This window comes from Zeus faber (assembly GCF_960531495.2).
Source record: "Zeus faber genome assembly, chromosome: 16".
In the NCBI taxonomy this organism is placed as follows: Eukaryota; Metazoa; Chordata; class Actinopteri; order Zeiformes; family Zeidae; genus Zeus; species Zeus faber.
Genome location: NC_137202.1, coordinates 7926283 through 7951114, shown reverse-complemented (window position 1 = coordinate 7951114; position 24832 = coordinate 7926283). Strand labels below are relative to the sequence as shown.

Below are 24832 nucleotides of genomic sequence, written 5' to 3'. Positions count from 1 at the left end.
CTGCGTTATTGCAGAGTAGAACCGGATCAGCAGCTCCTGAGGCAGGTTGAACTTCTTGAGCTGGCGCAGGAAGCAAATCCTCTGCTGGGCCTTTTTGATGATCGTGTTTGCGTTGGACACCCACCTCAGGTCCTGGGAGATTGTGGAATCCGAGAAAACCTGAAGGTTTCCACAGCGGACGCAGTGCTGTTGAGTATGGTGAGCGGGGAGGGGGGCAGTGTTGGGAAGCTTCTCCTGCAGTCCACTGTCATCGTCACAGTTTTGAGCTTCAGCTACAGGTTGTTCTGACCATACCAGAGGGCCAGCTGTACAGCCTCCCGCCTGTATGCAGACACGCCACCGCTGGCTGCTGTGTCGTCTGCAAACTTCAGTAGTCTTAACAGACGGGTCTCCTGATGTGCAGTCATTTGTGTAGAGGGAGAGAAGCAGAGGGGAGATCCCTGGGGGGCGCCAGTGCCATTTTTACCTTGTGCTGGATGTGATTTTACCAATTGCGTAACAGATCTGGCCAACACAAACACCATCACATATATTAGTGGGATTCCCTTTGAAATCCCAACAACCTGGGATTTAGACTTTAGCCGTTCTTTGGCTCCTCCAGATCCTAGCTTGAAAGGAGAAGAAGAATAAGGAATATAAAACGTCGTGACAAGCCGTTGCTCGAGGCTGTGCAGAGATGTGTCACCTCCGCTTGACAAATGTGATCCAACACTCGTGAAGCTACCCGAATGACATTGCGGCTGAACCTAAAGCATATCTGACAGACGTAAAGAATCACGTGTAGTTGGCCCTCGCTGGTCAGAACTTTGTAGAAAGTGTGCGGCTCGGGAATGTCATGATACGAGCCTCAGAGGTGGAAAAAAGTCCTGAGAATATTAGACGTGAGTGGGGGTACTACTACGGCGGAAATAATTTACGTAGAAGCAGTGGAGAAGAAGATGACTGGAGTAAGGGAATGGACTGAGGGCTCGGTGTCACCTTGGTTGAAAATGAGTTTGACGTGTCATTTGGAACTTAAAAAAAAAATTGTAAACTAAAAAAATACATAAGTGCACCGAGCTTGGTTAATTGTTTTTTTTTTAATGTACTTAAAATAAAAATAGTATGTCTCTTCAGCCTATGTCAAAGTAGAAGAGGTGCACACAGTATATGCTGTTGTTAATTCAACAATTACAATTAATTAAAGGTTTGTTTTTGCTCTCCTACAAAATTCTGTAAATGTCAATGTGGGAGTCTACCGCAGGTAAGGGTTTAAGGAGGGAGACGGAGTCTTTCTGGCTGTGGTGCGTCAACATGGCGAGAGTTTTTATTGTCACCACAAGTATCAATCACAATTGATAATGATGAATATTACAATAATAATGATGATGCTGACGATGATAATAATAATAATAATAATAATAATAATAATAATAATAATAATAATAATAATAATAATAATAATCATCATCATCATCATCTCGGGCACAAGAGGAATGGCGTTCCACTGCTTGGCTGCTGACGAGCCTGTGTTCCGATCCCCTCTGCAAGACGGACAAATATTAAGAAATCTCCCTGCCTCGAGTCGGACCAATCAGCGCCGCGCGAGTGCTGATTTGGCCGATTCGAGGCAGCTTAGCAGTCGCGGGAAAGGGAACCGTGCTGTCATCTGCAGCCGGTGTTTGACCACGGCCCTTTGTCTGCCACAGTCAGTAACGCCCCTTTTACACCAACTCTGGATGAGGCATTAACTCAAAAAACTACGCAAGTCATTCATTACTGAGTGAATTTCTACCCCCTGTGTATTTGGAGGATACAATATTTTTTGAGTTCACATCACTTCAAGACTTCAACTGGTGGATTATCCCCTTTGTGCTTCATAATAAAAACATGATGTGGACGTGTGTTCTGGCCCAGTGCCAGGGAATGAGAGAGACGAGGCAGGTGGAGGCAAAAAACACAGACAATAAGAATCTCAACAGTCTTTTATTGTCCCCTCATTGTTAACAATGGTAAATTCAAATTTGCATCTTTCCATTTAAAAATAGCTCTCCACCAGATGAGGCCTGAGCCATTCTCATTGTTAATACTGTCTGTCTACAAAAATAAGAACTGGTCTTTGTATTGTAACGGCTACATGTTGACAAATCTGACCAAATTTACAAAGACTAAAACTCTCCTTTTTCTTTCCTGTATATATTTTTTTTAATTTTAGTTTGTTTCACAATATCGTTGTGACGTTCTCTCAGACAGATAGAATAAAATAAAGCTAAAATGGTTTGCTGCAACCCCAAAAAAAACCCTCTTTGGATCAGTTCAGACGATTCACACAATTTAGTCACCCAAATCCCAAATTGACGTGAAAAAAGCCACATTTGCCCAAAAGCGAGTTCTTTACATTCCAGACTGTAATAACCTTGCTCTACTGCCGTCCACTGTGATTGACTCTTCAGCTGACAGCGCTGTCAGCAGCCCGGCAGGAGAGATGCTTCGTGGTGTGCGGGGATTTTATTGCTGAAGTATGACGAGGATCCACAATTTTACTCTCTTTGACTGTGTGGAAATCTGATGTTTTCACAATGACGCAGTCCAAGAAAGGCATTAAAACGTGAAAAGGTGTCTGTGTGTACCGGTGCGCATGTGAGTAAATGCACCAACGCACGTGCAGCATTCTGGTTTACCACTCTTACAACAATCAACAATCTAATTTATTTCTTTGGGGTTGTATGTTTTGCTGTTTGCTGTTTGCTGTTTGCTATTTGCTATTTTTCATGTTATAAAGTGGTTGCCAAAGGGGCAACCAGAGGCCATGAAATGGTTGCCAATTGACTCAACTGGTTGCTAAGGGCGCAGGTAAAGTGCCTTCAGAAAAAATAACCCGGGGGTTATTTCCCTCACTTTTCCACTCTCCCCTCGCTTCCTTTCCCTTCCTCAGGTGTACACCCTCTCCAGGCCTCGCCTTCTCCCCAATTGGAATCTCGCAAAGGCAATTGGCTCACATCTCCACCAGTTACAACCATAAAGAGTTATAACCCGGGCTACAGTTACTTATTGAGAAACAAGTGTTTTCCTTTATTGAATCAAGACTTAATAATCGAACAATGGCATAGCCGTCAGTGCTGAAAAAAAAAATACATAGGTTTAAATCTAAAATCGAATTGAAACGTGACCTTAAAATCGAAAGTAAAATCGAATCGTGGATTTGGAGAATCGTGACACCCATATTTTTTATACTTCTAAATTCACATACACTCAGTAGAGGACTTTTATTTTGAAATCCCCTCTGAAATTCATAGCAATAAGAGTTTCTGCTTTCACATCAGAAGTGGGCGTTTCGGCAGGTTGCCCGCCTGGCGCACTGATGTAGGTCTCCAATCCGGACTGTGCGCCCCCGGCATGGGATGCAATAGGAAATTACTGAGAGAAGTCCCGAAAGCCACAGGGGGATGCTCCAAAAGAATGTCTCAATGTTTTTAGATCTAGGCTTTAACCTGCGTGTGTCCAGGGACTACCCCACACGAAAATTAAGTTGTGAAAGGTCACCCGGTGCCTGAATTTTGTGTTTTCCTTCACATAAATAAAGACATTTCCACCATAAATTGATGTCGAAAAGGCACAAACGGTACACAAAAATTCACCAGAATGCAGGGAAAGTGTTTTCTCGCTCAAAAACAAAACAGTTACAATTCTCATTTGTGTCTGACCTTTCATTAAAAAAGCTGCCTCCGAATAGTTTTTGTTCACTAGCTGTGATTGCGTGTAGCAAAATGGAGAAGGGCCTCACATTGGTCTTTGCCTGGGGCCTCCAAATCACTGCAACCGCCCCTGGGTGTGCAGCATGTGGGTAACGGCATCATCCATGGATTGGATGTGGCAGTACTTGAGTCATAATGACAAAGTATGCTCGAGAAAAAGCGATTTTACTTCAGTTTACCGAACAGCAGATGGTAAATGGACTGTGATCACAGATGTCTGTGAAGTGGATTTTTGTCAGGATGTAAAAACGACCGATCTGCACTGTTCCCCATTGTGCCTCCTCTTAAAAAATATGAGTAAATCAATCTCCATCCTTTTTCTTTTTTAAAGGAGCCAAACCCCTTTATGTTTCATATAATTTTTTATTGATAAACCTCATAATTGCAATTCTGTTCTTTTATATTCCTTTCTCCGACTCCAATTTTTTTCCTGTAATTGGAGTCGGAGACATCCCAAGACACTTGGGATACAAAAGAGCAAATCACAGAAACACAGCAATCGCTGCCTGGTGCTAATCTCCTCATGAATGTAATGAATAAATTCCCCATTGGAAAAGATCAATAAAGACGATAATCAAGTTAAGTTGTATTCAGATTCATACCAACATTATAAATAGTTACATTTCATGCTTTCGACAAATATATTTTGACAGATATAGACGATCGGTCTTCACGTTTGGGGTCAAATGCAATGAAAAACTGTCCAAACGACAGACACACATACAATTCAACGACACAAACGGTCCATCTCATCGTACACTTTATTCCACAATAACAGGTGCAGTAGTTCTACTCTGTTGAGGAGAGTGGTCGAAATATGGGGTCCACTGAGAGCTGCATGTGGGGCTAATTTTGACATTATATATATATATATAAATAATTTTTATTTTAGTGCCCCAGTCCAACCACTGGCCATTAATTCAAATCACCGCCCTGTCACTCAGAGCCGAACTACCGTTGCACTGCTTCTGGGCGAGGGTCTGTTTTGTCAACGTCTTTAGACAAATGATTCAAAAAAAAAAAAGACACAGAAGCATTGTCTAAGGAATCTTTATTGGTCATACTGTGTGTATTTTCTACTTCCAGAACTAATTTCATATTCCATACCCCCACACAGCTGTATAATGGTCCATCATTCCGTGCTCATTAAAGTCCGTCATCGCATACGCTCATGGCCTCCTTTTATTTAAAGATTTTGGCCTTCTTCAAAAGTTCTTAAAACCGTTTTTTTTTTGTCTGAAAGGGGGATTGGTGAGAAAGAACATGCTCGCCTTGAGGGCGTTACGAGATAAGTTATCCGAAAAAAAAAAAGGTTTAAAGCCGAGATCAGAGGGTTGGCGTAGTGGTATCTCCAACTCCAATGGAAGCCCTTGTTTGGGGGGGTTATCAGGCACTTTGCATGGGATTGCTAGATGTTGGGTGGTTCTCTAATCCCCACCGCTGCTTTTCAGGCTCCCCAAATGGACGATCTTTAATTTTTAAAGTTAAAACTATTATTTGATTATTTATCCAAGGAGAAAGTTGAAATTATAAGACGAACGTAATTTCCCCATCCTTTTTCATCCGTTTGACCGCGCCTAGTGGCCGAAGGGGGAAATGCAGATTATGCCCTTGATCGACAACCGTGCACACGCTTCAAGACAAAGCAGACTCTCATGGTTTTCGAATTCTGCCAGTACATATGCTATCTCCATGCCACTCGTGGTATTTGAAAGCTGAAAAGGCATTCCAGAAAAACACTATGCGGCAAACAACTTTATAAATTGAGCAATTTTATGTGACAGTGTGACATCAAACACACCAAAGTGCATCCAAAGCGTCTGAACATATCTCTAAAAATAGCATAAAAGCACAGCGCGTGTCTTTGAATACATTTAATATTAAGTGTAATCCTTCAATAGAATTAGTAATAGATAATAGTAGAGCATCCTAAATTGAAAGCAATTGTGTATTTTTGCCTTTTTTATTTTTGTATGTACAGTACGTACTTTCCCTTATTGTAATCTCATCGCCAAATCTCATACAGATGAATATATGAATATACCATGTTTGGCTATACAATGCGTCTATTTCTGCAAGATTTGAGAGAATTGCGTAGGATTGTGATTGTGACATAAATTCTCCAACGTTAACATCAAATAAAACATACAATGAAAAACCCCTTTCTGCATTAGTATTGTAGTAGAGCCATGATTATCATAAATCCCACCTGACACCACTGTGGGTAGATATTCTCCTTATTCTCCGCTGCACTGACGGTGAACTCTGCCTGACCACGTAAAGTGGAAGTGCACCCTCTTACCCTGGAACCCCCGGAGGATCTGAATTAACATGACTCCTACTGATGTAACAGATTAGCTGCCAACCATGCAGCCGGCGAGCCCTTTGTCAGCAGTTTGGCTCGCTTTGTGACAGCTCTGCACCCCCAGGGTCGGGATGGATGGAGGAAGGAAGGGAAGGTTTGGTGGATGCTGCCTCTACGCCGTTCCCTCTTTACTCGTGTCTCCAACCGTTGCTTAGCTGTTGGACATTATTGTAAATGATTGACTTATTAATGTTTTTATTGATTTATTTATTTTATGTTTTATATTTTGTTCCATTTTTATGGAATTTATTTTATTGATTGACTGTAGATTTTCAGCAGAAGCATGTGTAATCCAGGCATCTAATGAGTCACCCCAACTCTGCTTTAAGTTTAAGTTGTCCACCAGTCTGAAACGTGAGTGTAACATCAATATATACAGTATATTTTTTTTTTTTTCACATCAAACGTCATTAAATGTGAATGTGAGTGAGTGTCCAAAATGCAGTCATAGTGTAATTTTAGCTGTGTCAAATCCTATTTTAGACAATTCTGCTCTGGAAGAATATAAATTGCGGAACGGATGGTGTAATTATGTTTCCTTACCAACCTTGTCTTCTTTGCATGGCCACATTAAGCTCTAGCAATTTTGGGTGTGACCGATGTTGCTGATTGTTTTTTTTTTTTTTGCACAGAACAGAGTGAAACGTGTTTTCATAATTATTTGGGAACAACATGGATTTACAATCAAATAGATCTACATATAAATAGGGCTATGTGTTCTGGCCAAAAAATTCTTGTGGAGGTGTGTTCTGGCGCAGGGCAGGGAATGAGGGAGAGGAGGCAGGCGGAGGCGAAACAGCGCCGGTATTTATTCTCATTCTTTAAAAAAAATAGGTGGCTTGTGGGTCAAAATTATAAATCAAGGACTCGCAGGCCAATATGAAAATAGTTTGTATGCTTGGCGCTTAAGTGAGCTCCCACCGTGTCGTGTCTGGCGGCTTGCATTTCGGGCTCACTCAAACATGTCCCACAAGCACGCCGATCCTCACCAACAAACAAAACATTTATTATTTCCAGGGTTTGGGATCGGACGAATCAGCGGAGTCCCTCCATTGATTCGCCGGACCCGCAGCAGCTGAGCGGCCCCGGGATGGGAGCCTGCACCGCCTGTCTGCAGCGGCGGCTTGACGACTTGGTCCACCTTGGTCCGCCACAATTCTATTCCCGATATACTGTACCGTAGATTTCAAATCTTCTTGACGTTGACGTGTTGCAAGCAGGAAAATGGGCAAGCGTAAGGATCTCAGCGACTTTGACAAGGGTGAAATTGTGATGGTTAGACGACCACGTTAGAGCACCTCCAAAATGGCAGGTCTTGTGGGGTGTTCCCAGTATGCAGTGGTGGCTACCAAAAGTGGTCCAAGGAAGGACAACAGATGAACCGGCGACAGAGCCAAGGCTCATTGATGCATGTGGGGAGCGAAGTCTAGCCCGTCTGATCTGATCCCACAGAAGAGCTGCTGTAGCACAAATTGCTGAAAAAGTAAATGCTGCTATGATAGAAAGGTGTCAGAACACACAGTGCATCACAGCTTGCTGTGTATGAGGCTGCGAAGCTGCAGACCAATCGCCGCCCCTGTCCAGCGCCGAAAGCGCCTACAATGGGCAGGTGAGTATCAGAACTGGACCATGGAGCAATGGATGAAGGTGGCCTGGTCTGATGAATCACGTTTTATTTTACATCATGTAGATGGCCGGGTGGGTGTGTGACGTTTACCTGGGGCGGAGATGGCACCACGATGCATTATGCGAAGAAGGCAAGCCGGCAGTGGCAGTGTGATGCTCTGGGCAATGTTCTGCTGGGAAACCTTGGGTCCTGGCTTTCATGTGGATGTTACTTTGACACGTACCACCTAGTCAAGATCTCACAGCATACAGAGCAAACACACAAATCTCACAACATAGAGAAACCCCCCCCCCCCCCCCCCCCCCCCACACACACACACACACAGAAGTAAGTCATAGACTGTAGTGAACAGCAAGGTTTTAAACCTGCTTTTAAAAGTGTTGATTTAGACTCTCTCAGGTCCCTCGGTAGGGTGTTCCATTTTCTTGGGGCATAGATACAGAAAGCAGCTTCTCCCGCTTTAGAGTTGGTACGAGGGATAGTTAAAAGACCACTGCCTGTGGACCTGAGAGTTCTTGCTTGTTCGTGTACAATTAGCATTTCTTTTATATACTGAGGTGCAAGGCCATTTATAGCTTCATATACAAGTAGCAGAATCTTAAAATCAATTCTAGTTTTAACAGGGAGCCAATGTAGAGATCTAAGAACAGGTGTGATGTGTTCAAACCTTTTTGTCCCAGTGAGAACGTGCGCAGCCGCATTTTGGATTAACTGCACAGCTGATTTCGGGAGGCTGGTGGATAGGCCATTACAGTTGTGCAATCTATTCGTTATGAATGCATGTATTCATTTTTCAGAGTCTGCCAGTCTGACAGGAAGCCTCCTCTTAATTTTGAAATGTTTTTTGGATGGTAGAAGGCTGATTTTGGGATGTGATTGATATGGCTCTTAACTTTTAGATGGCTATCTATGATTACACCCAGATTTTCGACTTCATTCTTGCTCTCCAGAGACAGAACTGAGATGAGCTTCAATTTTCTGTCTTTGAGCCTTTGCACCAAAGATGAGTGTCTCTGTTTTATCTTTGTTCAGTTGTAAAAGTTCTGTGACATCCATGCATTAATATCATTAATACACTGAGTGAGGGCGTCTATGGGGAGTAGGTTGGTCGGAGATAGGGATATGTACCGTTGTGAATCATCTGCATAATTATGGTAATTTATTTTGTGTTTCTTTATGTGCAAGTGGGAGCATATAGAGGTTAAACAATAATGGGCGCAGAATCGAACCTTGGGCACTCCACATATAAAATCCACCTTGTTCGACACAAGATCTCCTATGGACACAAAGAACTGCCAGTCCTGTAGGTAGGTTCTGAACCAGTTTGGAACCAGGCCAGATAGGCCAACCCATTTTTGTAATCTCGCTAATAAAATCTGATGGTCAACAGTGTCGAAGGCAGCACTGAGATCCAGGAGCAGAAGAACAGATCGTTTTTTAGCATCAGTGTTTATGTGTAGATCGTTCAGAACTTTAATAAGCGCTGTTTCTGTGCCATGGTGAGGTCGAAAGCCAGATTGATAAGTGTCTAAAGGCTGTTTGAGCTTAGATTGTTGTTAAGCTGTTTAGTTTCTATATTGTATTGATTGAGTCTATCCTTGAAGTTTTGTCTTTCTCCTTTTTAGTTCTGCCTGGCGACACTCTTAAGCTGCCTAACAACTGCTCCGTTTCTCCAGGGGCCTTTTTGTTATTCTATGATTTTAGTTTTAACAGGTGCAATGTTATCAGTGACATTTTGTATTTTTGAGTTATTCACACGATCCTCAGTTGATGATGCCTTGAACAGCGGTAACTCATTTACAATTCTCTTTAAGGTTTCAATGGTATTATTGTTAATGATATATTTTTTAATTGTTCGGGTACCCCTCTGTTGTTCAGGAAGAGCAGACACGTCAAATAATATGCAACAGTGATCTGAAATAGTCACATCCATGACACAGTGATATTAAGTCCTTTAGATATGACCAAGTCCAGACTATGCCCCATATTGTAGGTGGGTCCAGAAACATGCTGAGTGAGGTCAAATGCCTCCAATAGGCTAATGAAGTGTTGAGCATCTGGGTCTATTTGACTGTCAACATGAATATTAAAATCACCTGAGATAGTCCAGCCAGGGCTCAGTCAGTAGAGCGAAATCCAGGTTATGAGTACTTATAAGCTCATTAACTAAAAATGACTTATTAGTTCATGACCTGACGTTTAATAGAGACATTTTTATTGTTCTGGGTGCAGGGCTTTGCGGGGGACTGATGGTTGGAGTCCGAACCGCAAGTAAATTGTTTAGATTCCTGTATGTTACAGGGAAGTTACGTGATTTCTGTCTATGGTTTGTAAGTACAGGAATTTTTAAAGCAGAGTGACAGTCATTAATGTCAGAGTGGATTGGACTCACCAAACATCAGTAGTACAGACCAAATACATCCCTTCATAGCAACGGTATTCCCTGATGGCAGTGGCCTCTTTCAGCAGGATAATGCACCCTAACACTGCAAAAATTGTTCAGGAATGGTTTGAGGAACATGACACACAGTTCAAGGTGTTGACTTGGCCTCCAAATTCCCAAGATCTCATTTCGATCCAGCATCTGTGGGATGTGCGGGAACAACAAGCCCGATCCATGGGGGCCCACCTGCAACTTACAGGACTTAAAGGATCTGCTGCTAACGTCTTGGTGCCAGATACCACAAGACACCTTCAGAGGTCTTGTGGAGTCCATGCCTCCACGGGTCAGAGCTGTTTTGGAGGCACGAGAGAGAGCTTCACAATATTAGTGGTTATTAGTGGTGGTTTTAATTATGTGGTTGATTGGTGTATATGGTAATATACCATGTTTTCTGTATATTCAATTAATAATATTTATATTCAAGAAGAAAAACACATGGTAAAGCCTCTTTGTGACACGAATCAGCAGAGGAAGGCACAAAATAAGGACACATACACACACACACACACACACACACACACATACACACACACATATATATATTTATTGATGTATTATATAAAAATCGGACTTATTTGCAAAGTTCAAGATGTAAACTTTAATTCAGAGAAACATTGAACTAAAACGCGACCATCAGACAAAGTGGGAAGGTTCAGAGTCAGAATTGCGTTTTTTTTCTTTGCCAATAAGACCAGCAATTCAATCTCTTCTCACCCTGCCGCCAACATCCTGCACAGACTCACTGGTTTCCCAGGAAGCAAGTGAGGTGTCCAGGATCACCCTGCTTTCAAGTGGTCTAGACAAGTTTCACCATCAGGACTTAATATCGGATGTAAAATTTAGATTTTTTTGAGGAAGCGCCAATTGTACAAACTGTGCCTAGAATTTGTAAAATCGTTTTGATTCTACAATGTTCCAAATGTTTGTGTCCAGATTCTAGGGGGGTTTGTTTGTAAGGCAATGTTAGAAATGCCGCAATAGTAAATGAATAGTGAGTTTTCGTTGGTTGGGTTGAGGCAAATTAACAGTCTACCCAGTTTTATTCTCAATTGCGGTTAACTTAGTATGGCAGAGTTCCCGATGAGAAGACTACAACCCGATATCGCTGGAACACACTGTGTCATGCATGGCTATGCCAAATGACAAGTGCTCAATACTAATGCAAAAAGTAGTACATGAATTTATGATGCCCTTACAGAGAAGTTATTTTACAAAGGTCAGTACTGTATAGTTTTTCCACATGCTTTTTCTAAAGTGGTGTACTGGCATTTCTATTCAGACTGTGTTTTGAGCTACTCATCTGCTACTCTGCATACGCTGTTTACCCTGCTGTCTCACCCTTTTTGACAGGGTTCCATTAGGGCGGCTGAACCGGCGTAAATAACAAAAAGCGAGCGTTTCATTCTCATAGCATCCGCATGCACCAAAATGCACCTTTAACTGCGCTGCCGCAGTGATCCTGAAATTACATTTTGACGTTATTATTATTATTATTATTATTATTATTATTATTATTATAACTGTCATGGCATCTGAAGGTAGCAGAAAGGGAAGCAGTCGATGGTTTTCAATATGCACTTCAAAAGCAACTTGTTGGAACTTGCAAAAAATGTATTGTACAAAAAAGGCGTTACAAATGTTGACCAAAACTGTTCTACAATTCCCATTTAACTCAAAAGATATTGGAAAAGACAACTAAAAAGTTTGGCTTTGAACCACAGACTGCATCGAACCTCACAGTGCTGCAGGCCGCAGCCTTTTGCATCCAGCAGCCCGGAACTTGGAAGGGTAAATTATTTTATATAAACTGTCATCATTTCTACATTGTAATATTAAGATTCAGTGAGAATTAAAATTTCTTTAGTAAAAATTCAAATATATACAGATTTTATTCATGCAATAAATAAACTGTATGGGAAGAGTACGTTTAATTATAGATTTACTCATACTATTTAAATGTTTTATAGTCACTGCACATGGACCTCAAAGTACAAAGTAAAACCCGGGTTCCCCCGCCCCCACCGCCCCCCACCCCATTACGCAGATACCCCATTGCGTGACACTGGAAGACCCTGTTGCCCAGTTACCCACCCCCCACCCCAGCCGGACAATTTCCATTATTTTCAAACCGTCCAAGTATTTAGTTACAATTTTACATTTTCATTAAATTAAACACTGTTTCGACAATGAAGATACCCCCCCCCCCACCCTGCTGACCCACGGATCATTTACTTTTCCACATGGATAATTGCGATCAGATATAAAACAAGGCCAAATTGCACTCAGCAGCAAAACTTTATGGGTATGTTTGTGCTGTCAAATCATTAGCGCAATATCCTTTGTGAATTGGACGCTAGATAGACGGCGCAGATAGGGGGCGCAATTCATGTACAAATCATGGTGCTATTAGTGACCGCAATCCATCCTTTGTTAATTCGCCCCTCTTTGTACTGTAATGGATGCAGCAGAGATGAGGTCTGGTTTCCAGTATGGGTGGCCAGCTTTGCTTTTGTGGCTTCTGGAAAACGTGTGAAATGCTGCATTCAAATTTACATCGGTGTTTTGCACTTAATGGAAATTGCATTATCTCACAACACTGGACATTGTTTTGGTCATTGTCGGAGGAAAGAGAACGGAATTTGCCGCCCGTCACAGAAGCCAAACTTCCCCCGATCGTGCCCATTAAGCCCATTACCGCATGCATCCAATCAATTACTCATGCTTGACTCTGAGCACAGCGTCTTGTTACGGCTACATGGGGCAAGGCGGGTGAGAGGCCAGATCGATAACTATCAGGCAGAAAACAGGTCACCCCTGCTCCTCAGAGGTTGGATTTTTTCCTACGGCAGATGAACAAAAGAGGTACTTAATCACTTTGACATTTTGAGAAGAATAACAACTGTTGCATCGACATGCTCGTTGTTTGTCGCGGTTTCCATTTTCTCAAGGTGTGACATTCCATTAAAATGTACTTCCTTACATACACACATAATGCATTCATCTGTTATTGGGAACGGGAATGGGAATATCCATTACAGTGTATTGTACAGTGGCCCTGAGAGTTCAACACACTGCGACTTAAGAAAACACACGCATATAGACAAACCACAAGCAAAGAAAACATCCAAGAAACATCAAACATCTTCACCAATATGACAACACATGCGCAGCATTTAGAGAACGCGCTGCAAATCCAGACGTCTTGAACAAACTGCATCCCAAAATGCTTTGCCAATACCAAAACTCAACCGCATTAACTGAAAACAAAACTGCATCAACGGAAAACACAAACGCATTTACTGAATACACAACCACATTAATGAATACACAACCGCATTAATATGAAACACAAACGCATTAAGAGAAAACTCAAGCGCCTGAACAGAAAACACAAACGCAAAAGCCACATTACGGAAGTGAGCCACACGATTAAGGGAGTGAGCCACACAAGATGCACTGATTTATCTGTAATGAAATGTATTCAACTAAATTTTTTTGTGTCTGTAATGATATAAGAATTTATACAAGTAATAACCTGGAGCTGCAACTATCACAGACTAATCTCGCCAGTTCCATAATGTGGTTTTGCGTTTGTGTTTTGCGTTAATGTGGTTGAGTTTTTCATCTCTGCAAAGAATTTTGGGATGCAGTTCGTTCAGCACGTCTGGACTTTTTCCAAATGCTGTGCATGCACCGTGTTGTAATATTGGTGAAGATGTTTTCTTAATTTGCATTTGTGTTTTGTCTATTTGCATGTGTTTTCTAAGTAGCAGTGCATTGAGCTCCCAGGGCCATCACAGTATCGAGTTTTTGTAACTTTTGTATCTTGGCCGTAAAGTTGATTACAGTATCTGCAAGGGACCTTGGACTCTATGCCAACAGCACATTTCAGGAGTGACGTCACTGCTGAGAACCATTGCTCTCTTAAGACCGGAGCTGATGGAATTGGACCAAGGTGCGCAATATAGACAATCTTGAGTTGACGGTTTATAAGAACCAAGTCAATGAGCGCTCGTTTGATGGCTCAAGCCAGTGGTTACATTCTGAACACAATTGATGTGATCAATGCGCGTTGTTGTGTATAGTTGTGGCTGTCAAGCTGGCAATACTTCACTTTAATTGGCTGGAGATAATGGAGTGGAAGTCATCACTGACAAAGCGCTCTCTATCTGCTCCATGATCAATAGCCCGATCTGTGTCTGTATAACCATCCTGAAAGAGGCGCTCATTATCGGGAAGGTAACTGAATAACAGTGCACGCACACAATACATCATCTAAGATAATCTAAAACAGTAAGCCTTGAAATCCCTCGCAGGGCACGTTCTCAAAGAAATAGGTGTCAAGGTGAAGGTGATTTTTTTAAAGCCGATTATTTTTAAGTAATAGCGAGAAACTTGAGGGGGATGGGGATCTTGTGTATTTGTGCGGCATTGTAACATCTGTCGGTGCAAATTAATTAGCGGAAAAATACGTTTTGAGAATAAAATTGAATTCCATCTGGTTTGGATTGCATGGGAAAATTGATATTCAAATTGCAGGGGGGCAGGTGGGCTCATGAAGGGGGGTAATAGTCATGTGTTTGGCTTCTTCTATTCTCCTATGTGGAGGAGCTTATGGCATGACAGGGAGAAACAGCTGCTTTTATCCACAAAGCCCCAGACACAAACTCTGGAGGAGTTTTCTTTCTCACTGTGGCTGGCGCATGGAGTTACCGAGGGTCTCAGGATGCCTCAAAAGTCCCCTATGAGCGGGAGAATAATCTTGGTGTTTGAGAGCAGCAGTGACTTTCCCTGAAATCCCATTTCACAGCTGAAAAAATGAATATTCTCTCCAAAGAATGAAAAGAAGACATTTAATGCGACCTGACAGGCGCAGCATCCAGTGAGCGGCGAACATTTCCGGGGCACCTTGAGGATGGAGCTTATGCCATATGTTTTACCTGTTCTCCCCAACCGCCTGTCACTGGGCAACGTGAGCCCCGGGCCTAGAAAGTGCCTCATAAGGTAGACTGTAATGAGGCCTTTGTACACTCGAACTCTTCCTCGCATTTCCGATGCATATGGAAATTAACCTTGGCCTCCAGGTTTTCCATGCGATCGGTCTCAAAGATGAAGACATGAAAGTCATTCATGAGGCATTTGAAAGACATCTGCGTTATTGATTTTTTTATAATGTTGCGCACCCATTGAGAACCTACTTAATATGTCTTTGTATGTGAAATTTGCATATACAGTGATAGTGATTTAAATCGTAGTTTGCGCAAAAGCGCCGAAAGCTCCTACGTAATTTGATGCAAATGTAAATTCTATACCTTAGCACTCAAATAGATGACACATTCCATGGGGATATACCTTGCATTTTCATTGTTGGGATGTCGAGAAATTTGCAGTGCAATCAATATGAGACAAATTCTGTTAAACCGAATGACCGCAGTGTTCGGATCTGGCGGTGGACCTGTGCATGGAAGTGTGTTGGGGAGGCTGAGAGCGCAGCAGAAGGACATTGCCCCCGTGATGAAAGAAGTCAAGCCGTGATAATATTCAATTGAATTGCACTCTGGTGTTTTGAACATGCTTTCAACCTGAGGTAACAGGTCATCAATCAAGTGGTTGCACAGAACATGTGAGCCAAGTGTTGCTCTGTGCGACCGGAAGGATCTCAGCGCACCAATGCGGTCTCCTGGGAGGGCGGGGACAGCGCGTTGGCAGCGCGTTGAAGAATATGAATCGATGGAAGGAGAGTGAGAAGAGGGGGGGATGAAGGAAGCGTGTGATTGTGTCAGTGGGGTGGGTGGGGTGCAGTGTTACTCAGTTGCCTCCAGGGGCCACGTTGGACTGAGTTAATCCGTTGTGAAATGTGTAAGTGCTGGCTGTACTGAAGTCTTATGTGGATTGAGTGGTTGGTGAGTGTGGATCAGGGTTGCAGGGTCAGGGCAAGCGGGGGGTGGGGGGGCGGATCTGAAGAGGCAAATTCTCCCAAGGCGCTGCCTCCTTCCATTCTATACCCCCCCATCAACCCAGTATTTGCCTGTCTCATCCTATACATCTACACCCACATGTATAGCACCACAGCAACCTAAAGAATATAGGCCACCATGGACCACGCTACGCTGTAGGTCACCGGCTGCCGAAGCCCATCAGGAAGCAACAAAAGGCCACCATGCTGTTGTATCTCTTGGATCTAGACTCCTCCTTGGAAAGTCAAGGATGTTTCGGTTATTGAGGCCAGTCTTCTCACTGAGGGGAGGCAATTGGGATATTTTGGCTAATGAGCAGCCTCTCCATGTCGTTTGTAAGAATTGCAATACTGACTGTTATTTGTCTTGTTTGACATCGAGACAGAGGGAAAGCTGAGTCTCATTGTGGTGACAACGGCACAGACAAGGAAAAAATAATGGCTAAAAATAATAGGCAGAACCTACTAACCTGAGGGTTCCGTAAATTTTGGCGGCGAAGTTTAGATAAGGAGAGGTGAAAAGGGCAATGCATCAGTCCTCCACTGAGCACGCAGGGATGACATGCAATCGGAGTTGACTACTGTCGCACGGTTAGCAGGAGGAGCAATTAGCACACTGAGCGGCGGAGTTTAGATCCACAGCGTTGTGTGTCCTGGCCTAAAGGCAGCTGCCAAGACGGGTCTCGTGAAACCGTTGCCCCTGTCGACGGCCAAATATTGATCTGCTCTTCAAGACTCCCTTGGACGCATTGCCGTCGTTTTAGATCTGTCACAATCATCGCCTGATCGCAATTTGTTGACGCGCATTGCAAACGTTTTGTACAATAAATGTCCATCCAAATGTTTATGTTCCATTGTTCAGTACCAATGAAGCTCTCTTCTTCAATATGTTAGATTCAGAAGTAGAAGTTTTATTCATGAACACTGAAGACAATTGTTATTAATCATGTGTACAATGTATGATGATAGGAGTAAGAATGGAAATAGGAGCATACAATGTATTATATCCAAGCAAATAGAACTTACGTATATCATATAAGCATTTGAAGTCGGTATATATCGACAGTTTCACCGAAAATAAGAGAGTTTTGAAAGAAGCCGGCCATTCTGAGTGTCAGCTTGTTATCCGTGATGTGCAGCCGGTCAGGCAGGTGTGTCGGGGGTCTGTCAGCGCCGTCCTCGACAGGGTGCACGCCACAGAGCGTGCAATCACCTGGGGATAGGGACCCCCCCACCGCATGAATATAAGTGTGTGTGTGGGGGGGGTGGGGAGGCGCATGCGTGGGTGTGCGTGGGTGTGCGTGGGTGTTTTTGCAACTTATTTGCACTATGTAAAAATGTTGAATACACATATGTCTGCCATACTGATACAGTGAGGGTGAACAGAGAGGTAACGAATCTGTTGTTGATAGTAGTCTGTGGTCGTGTGGGCGCCTTTGAAGGCCCTGCTTCTATATTTGTCTTGTTGGGAGCGCTGTCGGAAGGGAGCGCTACGTCTCCTCCGCAAACCGCAAGTAAGGATTTTGACAGACACTCTGTGCTACCTGGCCGTGCTCCTGCACTGTCCCACGCAGATTGTAATGTGGAGTGGCCACCCGGGGCGGGAGCACTTCCTTCCTCTCCACCACCAGGACACAAGGCCAGAGAGGGGGAGAGAGAGCGAGAGGGGGGGACGGGGGAGAGAGAGAAAGAGAGAGAGAGAGAGAGAGAGAGAGAGAGAGAGAGAGAGAGAGAAAGAGAGAGAGAGAGATAAGGGAGCCTTTATTCAGGGGTCACAGCAGCCTTGGAGGCGTGACGGGCTACCTGCTACCTATTACAGAAAACTAGACAGACCTTTCAGGGGAAAATTTGGACTCTTCACATTAATCCCAGGCCTGTTCCATTTATACTTTTGAAAAGACCACTGCACTGACTACCCCACTATGAGACCTTGGAGTAAAGGGTCAGTTGAAGGAGAGTAAGGGAGTGAGTAAGAGGGGAACAAAAAAGGATGGAACGGGAAGGCTGAAATCAAATACCACAATATTTTTTGATATATATAATTTGACCATATTTTGTGGATGACCAAGAGGGTAGAGGCATTATTTGACTGTAATGCAGCCGTAAATCCAACATATAACGATTTTACGATATTACAATGACCATAATCCCTTATTGCTATATCGGTATTTTAACAATATATCGATCAGCCCTTGCAAAGGGTGAGACAGAGAAAGGAAAGTGGAGGCTCTAGGTTGACTTCCTTTACGTTTTCGAGCGCAACCTCTGAAATACTTAAGATGATCGGTTCGCCATTGATACTGAAATATGAAAAGTTACAATAGTTACAGGAAATCAATACCATACTGGATCAATAACCATGTTCCTTGAGTGCGCCTGATTTTTATTACACATTGTAATTTTTTCAACATTTATGTGTGAGTCATGTTCAACACAGTGTTAAAAATGTAGGCTATGCCCATTTTATCGGACGAATCTCACACGCACATACACACTTTTATTGTGCTTAATTTCATCGCAATTTTCGGTCTCCGTGGTTGAGGCTACTTTTGTGCTGCTATTGTTATCCTCTCCCCTGCCTCTGGCACGGCAGAAGCAGAAGCAGGCATTCCACTTAGAATCGGTGACGCCATTCACAAACGTATCCGCATGCATATCCAACACACATACACACACCCACACACACGCACACACACACATGCACGCACACACACACACACACACACACACACACACACACACACACACACACACACACACACACACACACACACACACACACACACTCACCACTGAGGAGGCGGGTCATACAAGGCAGCCCAGTTTCATAATGCAGAAAGCCACTGGCAGATTGCTGTCACTAACATGCCTTTCGATTCAAAGTTGGCTGCCCGCTTAAACAACAGGCTTCACGAACCAGCACACGAGACTTTATGAGAAAATATGAGCAGCGTAGCAACCGTGAGCTGGAAGCAAGTTGCCCCCACGTCTGTGCCGATTGGACTCACTCAGGTGAAGCCCTGAGCCCCCGTGAGGCGGTGGCGAGTTTCCTGTTGTTTGCCGTCCTTGCCAAAATAAATCTGCAGGAGACGGCGCTCTCAGGCTACCGTCAGCCGAGATCACCAACACGAACACATCTCCTCCACACATGAGGAGAGCAGAGAAGACAGGCCCAGTCACTCTTTGTATTTCACCAAATGTCTCCAGACGTTGCTTCGGAGGAGCTATCGTCTTCCTAGAGATAATGTTTTTTTTGCACATTCCAACGCTCCAGTACTCTCTTTGTTTTGTGAACTATTCCTATCATAATACTTTTTTCTCCGCCAATATTAAATCCAACACAAAACCACAACATTTCAAACCTACCTTGATTTTAACTCTTGTATTTTGTTCCGATGTTTATCCAATGAATACTGTTTTTGCAGGAAATGGCCGGTGCTATAAAAGTCACCTCAAAATTGTGAGATATGCATATTTAACCTCCACAAACAAATTATTTATGATGATCATCAAGTCGCTGACTATCATATTAAGTTGACCAGATATTTCATTTTTTGTATATAAAGCACCAAAAAACACCAGATTCGTGTTGTCCTGAATAATCCTCTCCACTAACTGTGGTATGAACAGAGAGAGAGAGAGAGAGAGAGAGAGAGAGAGAGAAACTCTTCGGCCATGTTCACACTGCAACCCTAAGTGCTCATTTTGATTTATTGCTCAGGTACGATTTTTTTTGGTTTGGCTGTTCACATTATTTATTAAATGTGTCCAATATCATTTCCCAGTGTGAAGGGGTCATGGTCCTGAACTGACCCGCATGCGCAAAAGTAACAAAGACGTCATACGCAGCACGCTATCATACAGAGGTCAACAAGGCAGGCGATTGCACAGGTGGTTGTCGGGCGGCGTGGGACCATGTTCCTTGGCTCAAGCTCAAGGCTAAAATCTTTAAATCCAGACAAGTGCACGGTGCTTTTTTTGTTTCGTTCAATAAGGAAATTTAGTAAAATAAAATACAAAATGCTGTATACGCTGCTTAACGGTGGCGGTCAGCCTCACTCTGCTCACCGGTTCCGAAGTCGGCTGAGGAATTCCGAATTTATTCCCGAAACACAGGGTTACTCTTTTTATTTTTGCATCCCCGGACCGTGAACATTTTGTGCGCAGCGGTCCGGTCCGTGCTCTAGAGTGACGCAAAAGGCACAAATTACTATTTGACTTTTCAGACTGAGGTCTGCATTGCAAAAAATCAGACCTGGATCCGATTTAGGACCACATATGGAAGGGGTCCAATTCCAAATTGAAAAGATCACATTCCGTGTGATTTGTGCTGTTCACACTGTCATGAGAGTCACATATAAGCCAAAAAATCTGATTTGGGCGACTCTGGCCTGCAGTGTGAATGTAGCCTTATTTGTACTAGCTGCCAGTTCATAAAGGACTATTCTCCTTTGTGGTCAAAAATGGTCAAAGCATGAAAATGGGGTGTAAAGTGCTTATAGAAATAAACAAAAACATCAAGATGTCAATATTCTGTCTAGAAGTTCATGACCCAAAATTAGGCAAAGTCACCTGACCTCAGGCTGAATCAAGTATGTTGGGTGAAATCTGTCCAACATAATACAAGGGTTAAAAATCATCCTCCTCCAATTTACATATGAGGAGCCTATTACCTAAATTGGACCGTGTTCATGTTTTATTTAACAAAGGCGCGTCTGACATTCTTATTCTCAAAGTACCAAATGCAGAAATAACTCTTGTGGGATGAAAGTCTTTCAGATGCAATCGGAAAACTAGGCCTCTGAAATACTTCTCTTACATAATAAAATGTCTGTATGTTCTTCTCAGGTGCCTGAAATATGATTTTGTTTCTCTGGATATTTGTATGCAGGGGGTTGGGGGTAGGAGGAAGAGTTGGGGAGTGGGGGTGGGGACTATGTGATTGTGCACAAAAGACTGCCGCATCCATTGTGCTGATTTGCCAACTTTAACAAGAAAAAAAGGAACAATATTGTGATCATGCAGTTATTTGATTTGTCTATCACTTTTAATACTGTTGATAATTGTTGTTAAATAGGTTGTTTTCCATGGGGTTTGATTATTCTGGTTAAAACTAGTTTTTCTTGTATCTTGCCTGTCATAGTCGATAGTGTTAAATCAAGTTCCCAAAAGATTGGTAAAGGTGGTCTCACAAGGGTCTTTACTGGGTCCCCTGTATTATTTTATACAATTAAAATCTTTGACCAATGTTATCAGCTGCAGGGTATACTAGCCAATTTGCGTCTTTGGAATTCAAGTAGTAAATTATTAAAGAGAACAAAGCTAATTATATAACGAATGCTATATAACTATACTATATTTTGGTTGAGCATGGAATCTGAAAACAGAGATACAATTATCCTCAACCTCTCTAATACCGAGTTTTTTATTCTCTAGGGTAAATTTTCTCCGGAGTATAGACTCTCTCTCTTTCTGGATCTTACTCGAGAAAAGTCAGGGGGGGCATAACGTGGTGTTTTTCCACTTTCTTGGAATGTGTGCAGGGGCATTGCACGAGTGACTGTGGGAGGGCACTGAAATACCCAGCAGAGTATGGAGATGAGTGGTTTTTTTTTAATATTCCCATGCCACTGCACATGGCCTGATCTGTCTTGCTTCAGCCCCTCTTACATCACGGTACATGCCCCTGGGCTTTCTCTTCACAGAGCAGAGCGCTTCATATTTAGAGCCTTATTTACACACACGCACGCACACGCACGCACGCACACACACACACACACACACACACACACACACACCCACACACGCACAATAGGAGGTTTTCTGGCCCCCTCAGTTATGGGAAATGATTTTAGTAATCTAGTTATTATATAGAGGGGGAATGACAGTTAAATGGTGTTCCTTCTCCATCCCAGTTTTCCTTCCAGTTCCATACTTTCCAGTTTGAAAGGTTCTCAAAATTTCTTTACCACAGTAAGACAGACAGTTCTAGGGCTGGGCAATATATCAATATGTTATAGATACTGTGGTATCAGACGGAATATCGTCTGAGATTTGATTCTAAAAATGTTCTAAAAAGCTGAGATTAAAGTTAGGTTTGGGGTTGGTGTTGGGGTTAGGATATACTGTATGTTTTTACACTATTATTTTATCATTATGATATCAATATCATTCTATGAGTCTAAATTTTGTCTAGGATTTTATTTATCTTAATATCGCAATATAGTTAAATGTTGCCTTTAAGGCTGCAATACAGTAAAGTAATGCAGTTTTGGGGGGGCGGGTGGGGGGCGGGCACCAGGAAGGAGGGGCACTCATATTTTAGAGGGGGGCGGTGCTACCTTGGGCAACCCCCTTTTAGACAACTTTCAAATTAAAGATAAATGAAAACAATTCTCAAAGTTCAAATTAAAGATAAATTAAAACAATTCCCCATAAAATGTTCAAATTAGAGATAAATTAAAATTGAAAAGGGATATTTTTGGGTCGAGAAGAAATTAAGAAATAAATCAGCTTCTATAAAGTTATTTGTTTTTCGTTTTATTACATTAATTTCACTGGATATCAATAATTATAATTCAAATTCAGTTCATTGCCAAACCTTTTGAACAGGTTAGATAAGTTGGCCAATAAAATTATTATTAGACAAGTGCTAATACCTTGTCTTTTCTCTTGATGAAGACCGGATACTGCAGGTAAGACTGCAGTTTCTTCGGGGGAAAATAAATGACTTGGCTTGGGACTTGACTTGGCCTAATGCAATTGACTAGACATATCATGTGACTTGACTTGACTTATCCAAGGATAAATGACTTCGGACTTGCTTGTGACTTGGATGGGAGGGATTAGGTCACATGCCTGGTTTGAATGGTTCACCCCAAATATCGTCAAATGATTAATTTTTATATCAAGGTCTTTGTCAACTGGCACTATTGGTTTGTGTTGATGAAGTCATGATAAACTCATCTCTCGTCTCCCTCGTTGTTTAGGCATTGTACTTTTAAATTTGTGTTTATTATTATTATTATTATTATTATTATTATTATTATTATATAGAGCTATTTAAATCCCAAACTTTTTCTTGCCACTTGGAAGGAGGGTTTCTAAGATTAGCGATGCTGGTTTTCCAACACTTGTGTTTAGAAGAATAAGAGGAATAATAATAAGGAGAAGAAGAGGAAGAGTTCCACTGAGGTACCCACCAGACAGAGGAGTGCAGGAGTAGGGCAAAGAAAGACGAAAAAACACAAAAAAAAACCCCACCACTCATTTCTCGTCCCATTTCCAGCTTGCTCTCTTTTCTCTCGCTCACTCTCATTTCCCTTTCTCGTTCTCTTTCTTCTCCCCAGGTTGTTAGAGAACTCGTTGCTCAACGCCGAAGTGAAGGAGGGAGAGATTCTGCCTCCCACCATTCAGCGGTTGATGAAAGGATACAACAAGTACCTCAGGCCTTTCTTTGACAGTAAGGGAAGCCGCAGACACTCCGCCACCACCGTGGAGAAATGAGTTAACACTCGTGGGACCTTTCGCGTTTTGGGGGAGGGGAGCGGGGAGATTGAGAGAGAGATAGAGAGCGAGAGAGAGTGAGAGTGAGAGAGAGAGAGAGAGATTTATTTATTATTTATTTTTTTATATTTTATACCCTTATCAGTCCCACAACGGGGAAATTTGCAGTTTCTCTGCATTTACCCATCCTAGTAGCCGACCTATCTAGGAGCAGTGGGCTGCCATGTAGAGCCGGGGAGCAGAGAGAGAGAGAGAGAGAGAGAGAGATCGTAACAATAATTATAGTAGAGAGCGATTGAGAGAGGTGGAGAGAGAAAAAGAGAGGGGGAGAGGGGAGGGTGGATGGATGGATGGATGGACAGTGCACGGTGATCAGGAGGTGGGTGGTGAATGCCTGCCTCACGTACGTTCGTCACGGTCACATTTACATAATGGCGTGCATGCAAATGGGAAAACGTCCTCAGCTTCAATCCATGAATGTGATTTTGTCCCCGATACTCGCTCGAAGCTGGAGCACTCAAAGATAACTCTCTGCTTCTTAGCACAACAAAATCGTAGTGTCGTTTATCGTAGTGTAACGGAGTCGCAACAAGCGCTGGCGGGGGGGTGCTGAAGCACCGACGCCGGAGAGCGACAGACAGAGCATTAGAGCACACGGACAAAGCTCATTCACTTGCGCACAAAGCGAATGTACAGTATGTGGACGTAGGCCCGGCAATTTTTTTTTATAAAAGAATAATACATTTCTGCTTGAAAGACTGCATTTTTTTTATTTTGAATGTTCATTTTCAGATTTGAACGTAATTTTTTTTTTTTTTTTACAATTCCCATGGCATTCAATATCGAACCATCATTTGACAGCACTAAACCAAAAAACATATATTAGAAAGAATTTAAAGACCCATTCGAGGAATGTCCCCACTAAAGGGGGAAATGCGTCGTGGCATCCATTTTGCTTCTAGTTTCAAGAAACTTTTATCTTTATATCTCCTCCCCCGAATCTTAGACCAGTGTTGTGCCCAGTGCTCTCCTCCTGATGTGTGTGAAAATGAGAAATGCATTAAAAAAAAATCTGATGTCTACCACAGAAGCGACAAAACAAGCTTTCAAATAACAGATCAGAAACACCACCGATTTTTCGACTGGATCGCCTGGTTGAATGTGTGTGTGTGTGTGTGTGTGTGTGTGTGTGTGTGTGTGT

The 24832-nt window shown here is 42.6% G+C and overlaps 1 protein-coding gene across 1 annotated transcript in view; it reads left to right on the top strand.

The window, feature by feature from the left end:
• Positions 1-24832, top strand: part of LOC307242389 (gamma-aminobutyric acid receptor subunit pi) — a gene marked incomplete at both ends in the record, with an annotated part of 42746 nt that overhangs the window by 4970 nt on the left and 12944 nt on the right. The window contains one exon of the mRNA XM_080016847.1: positions 23475-23587. Coding sequence (XP_079872973.1) covers positions 23475-23587 — 113 coding nt within the window. The remainder of the gene's footprint in view (positions 1-23474; positions 23588-24832) is intronic.